This window comes from Apteryx rowi, unplaced genomic scaffold (assembly GCF_003343035.1).
Source record: "Apteryx rowi isolate R43461 unplaced genomic scaffold, aptRow1 scaffold_99, whole genome shotgun sequence".
Classification (NCBI taxonomy): domain Eukaryota; kingdom Metazoa; phylum Chordata; class Aves; order Apterygiformes; family Apterygidae; genus Apteryx; species Apteryx rowi.
The window spans coordinates 1998021-2009926 of record NW_020451304.1 but is presented as its reverse complement, the minus strand read 5'-3'; the positions used below and the strand labels follow the sequence as shown (position 1 = coordinate 2009926).

The 11906-nt window shown below is 44.2% G+C and overlaps 1 protein-coding gene across 1 annotated transcript in view; it reads right to left on the bottom strand.

The window, feature by feature from the left end:
* SLC43A2 (solute carrier family 43 member 2) overlaps positions 1-11906 on the bottom strand; it is a 31061-nt gene continuing 19155 nt past the window's right edge. Inside the window, exons 9-13 of the mRNA XM_026055215.1 lie at positions 9274-9412; positions 8494-8626; positions 7442-7515; positions 5779-5902; positions 1-4892 (exon numbers count right to left, since the gene is read on the bottom strand). Coding sequence (XP_025911000.1) covers positions 4731-4892; positions 5779-5902; positions 7442-7515; positions 8494-8626; positions 9274-9412 — 632 coding nt within the window. The 3' untranslated portion in view covers positions 1-4730. The remainder of the gene's footprint in view (positions 4893-5778; positions 5903-7441; positions 7516-8493; positions 8627-9273; positions 9413-11906) is intronic.

Genomic DNA, 11906 nt, shown 5'->3' with positions numbered 1-11906 from the left:
ACAGGCCCTTCCCATCAGGAATACCAGTGTAATATTAGCTTGCATTATGAATACTTTGCACTTCTAAACTGGGAAGTAGGGAATACCAAAAGCCTTGCAGATAAAGAAAACACTCCAAGGAAAAAAAGTAACAGAAAATTTGTAGTTTTAAGATTCCATTCTTTTCCCTTGGAGTATCTGCTTTATATTTTGTAGTGTATTTTCCAAATTCATCAGCTTGTCAAGAGAGAAACCTCCTACTTTAAAACATTTTAGTGATTTACTGTTTTAGTTAAAATCTCATTATCCTACAATTTTCCTTTATAGACAGAGCATGAAGAGGCCAGGCATTGCTGTGGGGAGTTAAACATTTCAATCACTTAACAGCACTGCAGTTAAGCTGGACTCTCAGCAAGATTTGCTTACTGAATAAAGTTATAAGACTATTAAGCAAAATAGCACAGATTTTCTCTGCTACTCTTGGTAGCATCATTACATTAGTGCTATAAAGATTGCGTCCATGGGTTTTAGGTACTGACACCTCAGTAAAACAAAAGAGCTCTCTGTCCTTTCCCCACTCCCTTTTCCCTAAATAAAAACACTTATTAAATGCATGTGAGAGTTCTCTGTAGAAACCAGGAGCAGTTACTCCAGAAGGTGCAGTCACCTTTATACAGTCGCATCACTGAATTTGAGTGCTTCTGCAAATGGCAAGGACTCACAGATCAGGTTTCTGTTTAATTACACTCAGTTAAGGATGCTTCTACCAAAGAAATGATGTCTTTTCCACAACTGCCTCCTAGCACTTCTAACATGGGTGGGGGAAGAAGGGGGAGAGAGAAGGGGCATTAAAAAAGTTTAAGTTCTAGAATTTAGAAATTATGAAACCAGTTAAACACATTAACCTATATTATACAGGTAAATGCATTATTGATTTAACTGATGTAGCTCTCTAGCCTTTGGTAGCCCATTTATTTTTTTCACTGGGTGGCTCACGCATGTGGAAGAGTACATCAGGAATTTTCTTTGTCCTGCATCATTTGGCTGGAAAGCAGAAATGCTGTATTCCATTCCAGATTTAAGTAATCTATGATTGTGTCTCCATAAGCATCAGAGAACAAACGCGATTGCCCATGGGCAGTTTGCCTTAACAGAACTGTCTTGACAATGTTTTTTCTGCACCATGCAAGACAACAYGTAGAGGAAGTTGAAGCCAAAATACTATAGCTGTCCTTTTAGGGGCCCACCTCTGCAGGAGATGCAGCATTTAAGTAATTACGCCACAGTCAGTAGAGCATATGCACATTGTACATGCAGATATAGCTTTGTTGATAGATAAATTTGAGATTGCCTTTAAAATTAGTCTAGTCCACAACTGGTGGAGGAAAATGAACCCTATAAGATCAGACCAGCATTCCACCTGGCCCAGCGTATTTCCTCCATCGTATAGTAGCATATTCTTAAAGACATGGAAAAGTAGTAATGGAAAAGTAGCACATGGAAAAGTAGTAATTCCTTGGCATACTTTTCCTATTTACAGTAACTTTAAATCTCCCTGAATTAGTGGATGTATTAAACCATCATTTAACTAGCCCCTTTTAAAAATCCATTTATACTTTGTTCCCCACAACATCCTGCAGCAATGAATTCCACAGCTTGACTTTGCACTGCACGAGAAAGCACTCCCATTTGTCCATTTAAACCCGGACAACTGAAGCTTCATTGTGTATCCATCAGTCCTTGTGACTGCAAGCCAAAGGCATGTTTTACTCTGAATCTGCAAAGGGAGCCTGAAACCTTGACTCAAAGACATATGTTCTTCTCCTCCTTACAGCTGACTAGCAGTTTCTAAACACTGTGCCACATCAGAGACACTAATCACATTTATCCAGTATTTTAGCACATGAAACTGGATTGGAGAATACTCCTAATACAGGGCAGGACTTGGGAACTGCAGTAGGGAGGTAGATGGCAGGAATAAAAGGGTGTTCTCCATTTAATTTAGCTGCACACACTTCAAAGGCAGCAGCATCTCCACTGTGACTCCAGGAAAACATGCCATTCAGACTGTATTCCACCATTTTGCAGGGACATTCGTATCAGGGATTCAGGTGGCAGAGTGGAAGATACCATGCTCAATATTTTGAAATTAAGGTGAAGTTAGCACACTGAAGTCCTCAAACAGCTGTCTATTTTCAGATATTGTGATCTGAGGACTGTGGCTCAGACACTCACCTGTCTGAAATCTTACTAAAAATGTCATTTTCACATCACAAATACCTTGCAGCAAGAGTAGGAACCTTCTTTTAGAAACATTTAGAAGTGGCAAGTATAGCAATACAGAATGCAGAAATCTGCAAAAAGCCCTCTGGAAATACAGGAAAGCTGAACTACTGCTGGTGGATTTCTAGACACATACTTGAGACAATTGCAAGTGAGCAGGAAACCAAATCATAACTGTGCCTCCCTAATTATTGCTTGACACAAGGAAAAAAAAGCTGGGAAGGTCAGTAAATCATCACCAAAGCTATAAAGGCAAACAAGAAAATGCAAGTTTAAGAACAACATCATGTTGACAGCAGGCGATAAGGCTGTCTTGGAACAAACACATTTAATAAAGGCAACACGTAAAAAAAATATAATCCACAAGTGTGTAAAATACTCAGTGGCAAGTCATTTTTAAAACAAGTGACTGAAGACTAAAAGGTACCGTGGAGTGTAGTAGCATCTGAACTGCCCACAGGAGCTATCTGAAGGCAGTGACTCGAGATGGCGCTGCTGTCCTACAAAGCTGCCTAGTCACTGCGTCCTGACAAGGGCACCAGCAAGCGGCTCCTCAGGGTTTCCGACACTCAGCGATTCCTCCCGAGGCTCTGGGCAAGAGGTTGCCAAGCCTGCTATTTAGGATGGTGAAAACCTGGCTGGGCTGAGCATCTGCATGTTCCAAACCATCAGTATAGGAGTTAACACCCAGTTTCCAGGTAATTTCTCACCAGCAGGTCCAGGCGCACTGATGTTTCCGATGCCCAACTTGTTCATAGGACAGCGATTGAGTCTTATACTTTTCCAACCAGACATGAAGTTTAATGACTTACCCGCTGCCAGGCTTTGCAGTAAATGCAGGAGTTGGCAGTTCAGAAAATACCACCACATCTTCATAACTGCTTTTTTTTTCTCCCCCCCCCCCAGCCTTTTTGCAGCCACTAGCTCAGCCCAGCCCAGCGTGCATGCTGCTGCACACCTGCTGGTGATGTTCATCCTCAATGCAGCACAGTCCTGCTCAGAGCAGGTCCAAATGGTGCAGTGCTTAATGCTCATCACAAGGGTACAGAGGCTGAGCTACTGACCTCATCGAGAAGGTTAAGGGGAGAAATGTCTACTTAGACAAGACCTAGGAAAAACAATATAAAAATAAGCAGGTCAAGAATTCCCTTTGTATTCCCTCCATGGCAAACAGACCCTGGGGCACCTTTACCCACACGTATTGCTCTATAAGTCAGCTTCACCATACAATCAATCGCCATGTACTCTGTCCAGACAGAGCATAGATATCGTAGAAGGCTCGTAATACAGCCAAACCAGCAGCTTTTTGGTCAGTCACAGTAACCTGGTGTTCAGCAGCTTGGGGGCTATTATCAGAACAATGTAAATAGGCTATGGCTAAAGGAAAAATTATGTTGCCACATCGCCCTGACATGTGTTCACAGGATCCAGTTACCAGATGCAAGGAGTGTTCTGCACTCTTGATTTAACAGCAAGTCAGCTCATGAGACATGAATACCAAAGTGTGTGGAGCCCCAGAACCCACCTTCAAGAAGCTTCTCCACTTTACTAAGTACAAGCTGCTGCTCCTCTCCCAGGGTCATTTCAGAGGGAGGAGACGGCAAAAGGCAACAAGTCTCAAAGCACTTCATCGGTAAACAAGATCCAATTCCTATCTGAAAGGTTCAGGACTGCAGACAGTTTACAACACGTACAGATGGTTTACAGGCCAGGAGGAAGAGGAATCCAGGCCTTTGAAGGCTTGGGATAGGACCAAGCAGTCCACTAAGCTCTTCATTTCAGTGTGGAAGGCAGATCCATTGCTCACAGTCTGTGCCATATGTAGTAATAAAGGATTTGGGAGCTGTCAACACCAGCAGCCAGCGTTTAGCAGTATACTGAAGTTCTGCTCATACACATAGGAAGAAATTCCCTTCCCTGCCTCAGGAACAGTCTGGGATATGTCTAGATAGACAGTAAAACCACTGGGTCCAGCTACCCATCAAGCAGAAAGGCCACTGCCAAACCTAAGGGAAGGGAGGAGAGTGCAGCTTGCATCCGAGACAATGTCAGCCAGGGTTGGGGGAAGAAGGAGGGGGGAAAACCCCAGACTTCAGTGTGTTACATTTGCAAGCTYTAATTATGGTCTTTCTTACCTCTTTCCCCAGCCCTCCAATTCCTTCTCTCCCCCACTCTCCCCAGTGCAGAGACCCTGCTGCTGGAGAGAGTGATCAGGGAATAATTTAAGACACAATAACTGTGTAGCCTTAATAAAAAGGAAAAAAAATGTCCCATGTTCTGGAGTAAGGAGTGGGAAGTCTCTTCCTGCCGTATATCTGAGGAAAGCTCAGTCATGCTGTATGGCCCTCACTCCAGTGATGAGCAAAGACTGGCAGAGCCAGGAAAGAAAAAGCCTGGCTTACACCACAGGTAGAGCCCACGGATGTGGCAGGAACCTGTACAGGGGAAGTTGCATTCGAAGCACCAGTTTACACAAAGGCTTCCTCATTAGGAGTGCCATTGATTTTGAGGAAGAGTTTGGAATCATCATTCTTCTGTTTTCTTTCTCTCTCTAGCCTGCGTCTGTAGCAGACCAGGTAGATGGGAAGGCAGAAGCCCAGGAAGCTCAGACCAAGCAAGCCAACATTCACCTGCAGGAACAAAGACAAAATGAAATTAGGAAGGCTAGGAAGAAGACAACCTAGTTATGCATGCCGAAGCGTCAGAACCCTGCCCATATCACTCAGCTACAGGCTATCCAGGAGGCGCCCTGTTCAGTGTATTGGCAACAGCCTCCACTGTACTTTTATTTATATTCCTGTGACCAGAGCACCATGCGTATAAAATAAATGCTGCAAGAGTTTGTTGTTCTGGATCACAGCTGAAGGAATCTCTTGTTCCACAAAACAAGCAGAGCTGTTACAGCCCTCGCTATGACAGGCTATAGCTAGTCTACAGGACTGACATTTCTCAATCTCAGAAGCAGAAGATGGAGTAGAGTTTAAGCTGTGGTTCTTTTCACAACCACTGCCAATTGTGGGAAGAGCCTAAGGTTGCTGGAATGCAGGCGTGAGCACATGTAGCCTRTTCTTCCTCTCCAAGACCACCTGTGTCATGATTGTAGTGAGCTGCCCGGACAGATTCTCAGCCAAACACTGCACACCACACAGTAACCCTCAATAGCCACTTGGCTTTCCTGACAACATCAGCAAACCAGAATTTACTGATATGTAGAACTAGTAGCTCAAAGGAGATTTTACAATGCCTACCACACAGAACCTGTTTGCAGGAGGCACTCCAGCGGCCTTCTCCCTTCCTCCCTTTCCATATACATAGGGGTTAATGGCATTCCCTCCGAGGGCCTCAGTACTTACACAGAAAAGGTTCTTGACAGCACCAAGGTAAGAGCAGACTGAGGAGCATGTAAAATTTGCTGTTTGTAACCAGGTCATGCAAAGGAGGCCCGTTGTTTTCAAAGAAATCAGTCAAAACCATCTTCACCACCAAGCTTACACATTAAGTTTTAGAAAGACTTACCCAGAGAGGGTCTCCTTCCAAAGGTCCTGTCAATGCCATAAACAGAGGCTGCTGCAGAAGGGCAAAAAGGGCACTGACCAAAGACTGCAACCCTGTCAAGCTGCCAAACTGAGTAGAGGGGTATCTGCCATCAGAGAAAGCAGCAGAATTATTACGTGTCACCTTGACTGTTCACATCACCCCAGATCAGATTACATTCCCAACAGACTAACACAGAGCACAGTCCCAAGAGAGGCACAGTAGGAAGAACTTCTCTCCCAGCCTTCTGTGCAACTCCCTCTTACTCTGCAGTTTTTAGTTATACCCATTTTTAGCACAGTGCTCTCTAGAACAGAATGAAACTGGTGATGGGGCCAGAGGCTTCATCTCTAGACTATTCTCATGATGAGCTTTAAAACTTAAGTGTCAGATCTAGCACTTGTTATTGCAGAGTTTTGTTTTGCAGCTGTACCATGCAACAGGTTGAAGTGCTTATACAACTATTGCTCCTAATGCAAAGGGAGAAGGACATTGATATTTACTAGTTAAAAGCAAGGCCTCTTTATCCACATGACAGCACTTGCGGCTGAGCAATCATTTTCATCTGGCCATAACAATTTGCTCCCTTTAGAAGAGAGTGAAACCTGCACAACAGGTTAGCATGTTTTCCTTTTTAGAGGACAAGTCTGATCCTATGTCAAATTAAACAATACTGTTGATTGGAAAGTGCTGAATACCAGATACTACTGATAGAAAAATAAGTCTCAGTAACAGTCCAACATCTTTCTCTTCATGACTGAGCAGTGTTTGAAAAGGATCAGGTTAAACTAAGCTTAGAAAAGGAGAATTGGACCAAAAAGTTTGAATATTCAAAGAAAAGTCACATTCAAACCAAAAATACCTCAATCCAGAAAGTTCCAGACAGGATTAATTTACAAGCAAGCTGAAAAGTACAGCAACAGCCATTTACCTTGCCTAGGACAAAAGTTTTTCCTTCTAGCAAAAGTTCATGCATTTTTGAATCGAGTCTTAGACAGGCTTTCTACCTTGGACTCTCTGTATACTAAGACCAAAACCTTTAACAGAAAGGTCAACAGCTTCTTTCTGTTCCCCTGYCCAACAGGTCAGGACAGAGGGGCAGATCTGTTTTCAAAACCAAAACATTGCTTAATAAGAAAGAGTATTTAGACTAATCTATTGATAAGTTGGAAACAGGATAGATGATCCATCCTGGGAAAGGGAGTAGGCTTCATTAATGGTATCTTGAGCAATGCTTTACCAATGTAATTTCAGAGCAGACTAGTAGCAATGTATTCAATTAACGTTAATGTTTTATGCACATAGCTACTTACTGTAGGACCAAAAAAAAAAAAGTGCCTTGAGTTCCTACTATATAACTTCAGTGTTGATAATCTAGTTGTCCCCTGAGGCTCATATAGCTGTGCCCATCTTACTGCAGTAGCTATGCCAAAGGAGTTAGCTGTAGGCCCAAACAACAAAACAACAACAAAAAAAGGACTTCAGTCCAGCTACTGTCACATCCAGCACTGACCAAGGAAGCAAGTCACATCAGTTTTCCCCTCTGACCATGAAGATTTAACTTCCTGAGCTCCCTCTCAGCTGAAGAAATTACCAACCCAAACAGAATCACCTGGCCAGTCACTCACTATAAATAGAGACTTACACAGCTGCGTAGAGGCCTCCCACAGCTGAGTGGATGAATCCTCTCACAATTGTATGCAAAATGAAGGAAAGAATCTGGAAAGAGAAACAGAAAATGTCAGGYGCCAGATACCATCTAGATGTGCCCAGACCCCAACACACGACCATTCCTAAAAGCTGTTCTCCTTTTTAGCACCAAGGCAGGCTTGAAGAGCTCAGAACCAAAACCTAAAGATCAGCACAAGGAAAGACAAACTGTTCTCATTTCTAAAAGCAGTGCATTTCCTTACTTTGAGGAGACTAGCATGTAGTGCCCCCGAGGTTAACCACACACAAGACCTATCTGATTTGTAGCTGGCACTGTTGCAAAGACATGCCCCCCAGCAACCACGGCCAGGGTCATAATGCTTTTTTATTGAGCAATTTGCCAATTCAGTTAATTTTCCACAAGTTATTGCAGACAATATGCAAGTATGACCAAACTACAGCTGTTCTCCTACGTCATCAAGGTATGTTCAACTATAGAATAAAATCACTAAATTTCTCTGCCAAAGACAGGTGGTGCCACAGAACAAATATTTTAACAGATTTATAATCCCATGGGTATCATTGGGCATAGTTCAGGGTAGCATTTGGTGCAAAAATAACTTACTGTTTATATTAGTGTCATGCATCTTACTGCAAATTTTCTGACAGTCAGCAGCTTAAATTAGGCCCAGGTTAAACACAGAGGCACTACTGAGAGGACCTCAGTAGGAAAGTATTTTTGACTACAGAGCTCAGCTGCAGAAACTCAGAAGTGCCAAAAAAATTGCAAGTCAATTCTGACATTTTAACTATAGCTACTTCTTTAGGTTCTCTCAAGAGATGTAAACTGCACTGTATTATTTGTTTCAACTCTAAGGCAGCTGGGGTTCCCAAAGCAGCAGCAAACTCTCTCCTAGCAGTGCCAAAAAGCCCTCCTGCCATCAGCTGGCTCTGCTGGTTTGCAGGACCTCCCTGCACCACCCGGCCATTTCACCAGGACCCTCGCTGCCAGCCCCTCCAGCACATCCATCCATTTGACCTATTCACCTGCAACGGTAGGTTAGGAATAAGACAGGTGACTCCAAATCCAACCAGCAGAAGGTTTGTGAACGCAAAGGCATTGGTGGCATTGGTGATTTTCTGAATCTGACGATCACGTTTTTTCTTYTTCTTGTCACTTCTGGAAAGATAGCAAAAACTGTGTTACAAAAAACACTTCCAGCAGCTACCAGAACTCACAGCAGGATTTTCCACATCCCACATCAGCCCTATCTAAACCGGTTAGGTTAGAGATCTGTCTAGAGAGGTGACAAAGGAAAGGCTGGGCAGTTATTTCAGTGCGGTTACTCAGCCTGTCCTTCTAGCCTAACAGTGTGCATCCCCCCACTACAATTTAAATTCGCTCTTCTTGACTGATCTTAGTGGACACGGAAGAGAGTTTGGTTCTTTCCTCTTTGCAATTACAAAGTGAAGACTTCAGGCTTTCTTTTCTATACTAAAGAACCCATATTTGTTTCAGTCTTTCCTCCCAAATCATGTTTTCTAGACCTCTGTTCACTGCCTTCCTCTGGACTTCTAGTTAGTCAACATCTTTCTGAAATGGTGGTATCAAAGCTGGAAACAAAATACAAATTCAGCCCTCAATGTCACAGAGAGGCGTGGATTAGGTCACAAGTCATATACTGGGATACAGAAATAAAGATGCTGTATTTGTTTGCTTTTTGCCCCATCAAGATTGCCCTAAATCACTTTACAACATTTGATATTATGCAGAGCAGAGGGGGCCTGCTACGTGGCTGCATGTCCCATGTGGCGCATACTACRCACTGCTCAGCGTTGCTCTCCTCGTTCTCTTCTGAGGCATCATCACACTCTTTCAGTCGCCAGTCCATGATGTACCCGATCACAGGCGCTGTCAGCAAGCACAGCAGTTGCAACACACCAAAAATGGAAGTGTAAAGACTCACTGCAGGGGGAGAGAGAAAAAAGTGCATCAGTCCAAGGGGTATGCTAGCAGCTATAGAACAAAGGACAGCAAAGAGATGGTTCTTCCCCGCTGATCGTTTCTCTAATTAAGAGCCCAGACCCCCTGTATTCACAGGCTAACCGGAAGGGCTGAAGGAGCTGAGACACCAAAAACCCATTTCATCAGTTAGCTTCTCAGAGGCAGACCATTACAGTGGACATACTGGGCTTGCTGCTTTGAAAATGCTAGTGCAGCATCAGGACAGGTGAAGCAAGTATCAGCCCAACAGTAGCTAGGTCTCCAGGAATGGCACCCCAGCAAATGCTCAGTGCCAAAAGGTTTCTTATGTCTAGGAGCAACAAGGAAAATTCTTATAAAGCAATAAACCTTGAACAGTCACCCCTGCCTTAATCACCTCCTCTCCTCCCTTGCTGGGAGCTCCAGYTGGGAAGCTCCTGCCCTAGCCCAGCAGGGACAACCCAGACTGGGARGGTGAGGGCTAACCTGTTTTGTGCAGAAAAGACCAATTTGGAGGTTGAGTGGAGAGAAGGAAGGATTAGTAGCAAGAAACCTAGCATCTGAGATCAACTGTCAGGACTTCAAACTGATGAAAATTCCYCGCATATTAAAGATGGAAGAAGTCTCTATGTGAATCACTATGGGACAGCTGATGCACGCAGACTTGGAAGAAACTCTCCCCTCCTGTTACTAGAGAGTTCACCCCACCCCGCAGTGCTTTTTCCACTTCCTCACTACAGCCCACGTGATGGATTTGCAGGCATCACACGGAAGGGCTGGTGAGTCAGTGTACCACAGCTCTGAGAAAAAGATGCAATTCTGAAACTGCCCATCTCAGCACAGAGTGCTCGCAAGTTACAGCACYGTAAGCAAAACATAACCAAAAGGAATTTAGTTTGTCCCTCCCTACACATCTCTAGAGCTATCCCAAAGCAATACAGACATGAGCTATACCAAAATTAATCTGGTAACTGCAAAAAGTTTCCAACAAACCTTCTCCCCCTAGATGGTTGCAGCAAAAAACCCAGCAGGGCTCCCTTGCTGTGCCAGGCATGGCACCGGATGATACATTTCTGGCTCCAGCCACTGGCTAGAAAGCTAAAAGGAACTTGCAGCTCCAATCTCTGAACGCCCATTCCTGCCCCCATCACTGCCACACAGGCAAGCCCTGAAGCGGCCCCACATCTCATCTCATTACAGCAGCTGCTGTAGCCAAGAGAGACAGGTGGTATCACCCTCTGCAAACACTCCTGGAGCTGATCTGCTGTTGTCTGGTTATTTTTTAATAGAGGGTAAGAAGCTAGCCACATTGTCAAGTTTTGCTTTTTCATGCTACTCTGAACACTTAAGTCTTGAGCTCTAAACACTGAGAGCAGAAGCCAACTTGAAGTGAGGAATAAAGTTTATGGGGAGAGTGCGGGAAGGGAAGGAGAGATCGTAGCTGCCGCAGGAACAGAGTTTCTTGGCTTGTCTATCATTTTAGAAGCCTTTTTTTTTTCCTTTCCTCCTCAGGATGAAGAACAACAATATCGAGTAAATACCAGCAGGTTCAGTAGAGGCCTGGAGAGAACAAACAGCAAAGGGCTGCATGCACGGGCACAGCCCCGCACGCTCCCTGGCCACATGTCATCTCAGACCTGGAACTGCCCCGAACAAGGACCGCGGGCAGCTGAGGTTTCCAGCACACTCTGATTCCACGCAGGTCTCCAAGTATTGCCAGATTTAGTAGCAAGGTGTCAATTTATGAGCGACCTGGCCARATTTCAAATCCCAAACACAACAAATAGGAAGACAGAGGAGAGAAGYTGACAACATGATTACACAGTGATTTAGAGGGTTATGGAAATCCTTAACTTGTCTTCCATCTCGTGAGGGTTTTCGGAAGATAAGCAGCCATGGGCTGAATGCTTTTTCTGCCTCTAGGTTTCATGGCAGTCTAAGTCACTGTAGTAGGCACAGGAAGCAGGACTATCGAGAAGGACACAGTGTCTGACAAAAACGTAAAGATYTTACTCTCTCCATTATTTTCCCCACATCTTTCTCTCCTGTTCTGCTCCTAGATATCTTTAAATTTTCTTTGTCACTAACGTTACTTGCAAGAATGACTCCGTTCTCTTCTTCCCTTGCCCAGTGTTCCTGAGCGCAGTTGCAGGTGGAGCATCCTGAAATCATGTACATGTGAAAAACAGCAAGAACTATGGCACCCAAGGGAGTACAGTGTCCCATCCTCTCCCGATCCCCCTAGATTAGATTTCTAGAGATCTGTGCACTTCTTGGAACCCTTCGTGCAGCCTGACACTGCTGCCACTAGACAATACTACTGTTTTGCTGATGCCATGGAAACACCAAGGCAGCGGGCTGCACCGCAAGCCCAGGCTGCATTAAGGGGGAGGGGGGAGAAAAGAAAAAAAAGAAAGTCTCAAATGTGGCACAGAAAAATGATATACCCAAGGGCCATAACCCCTTTCTTAACACA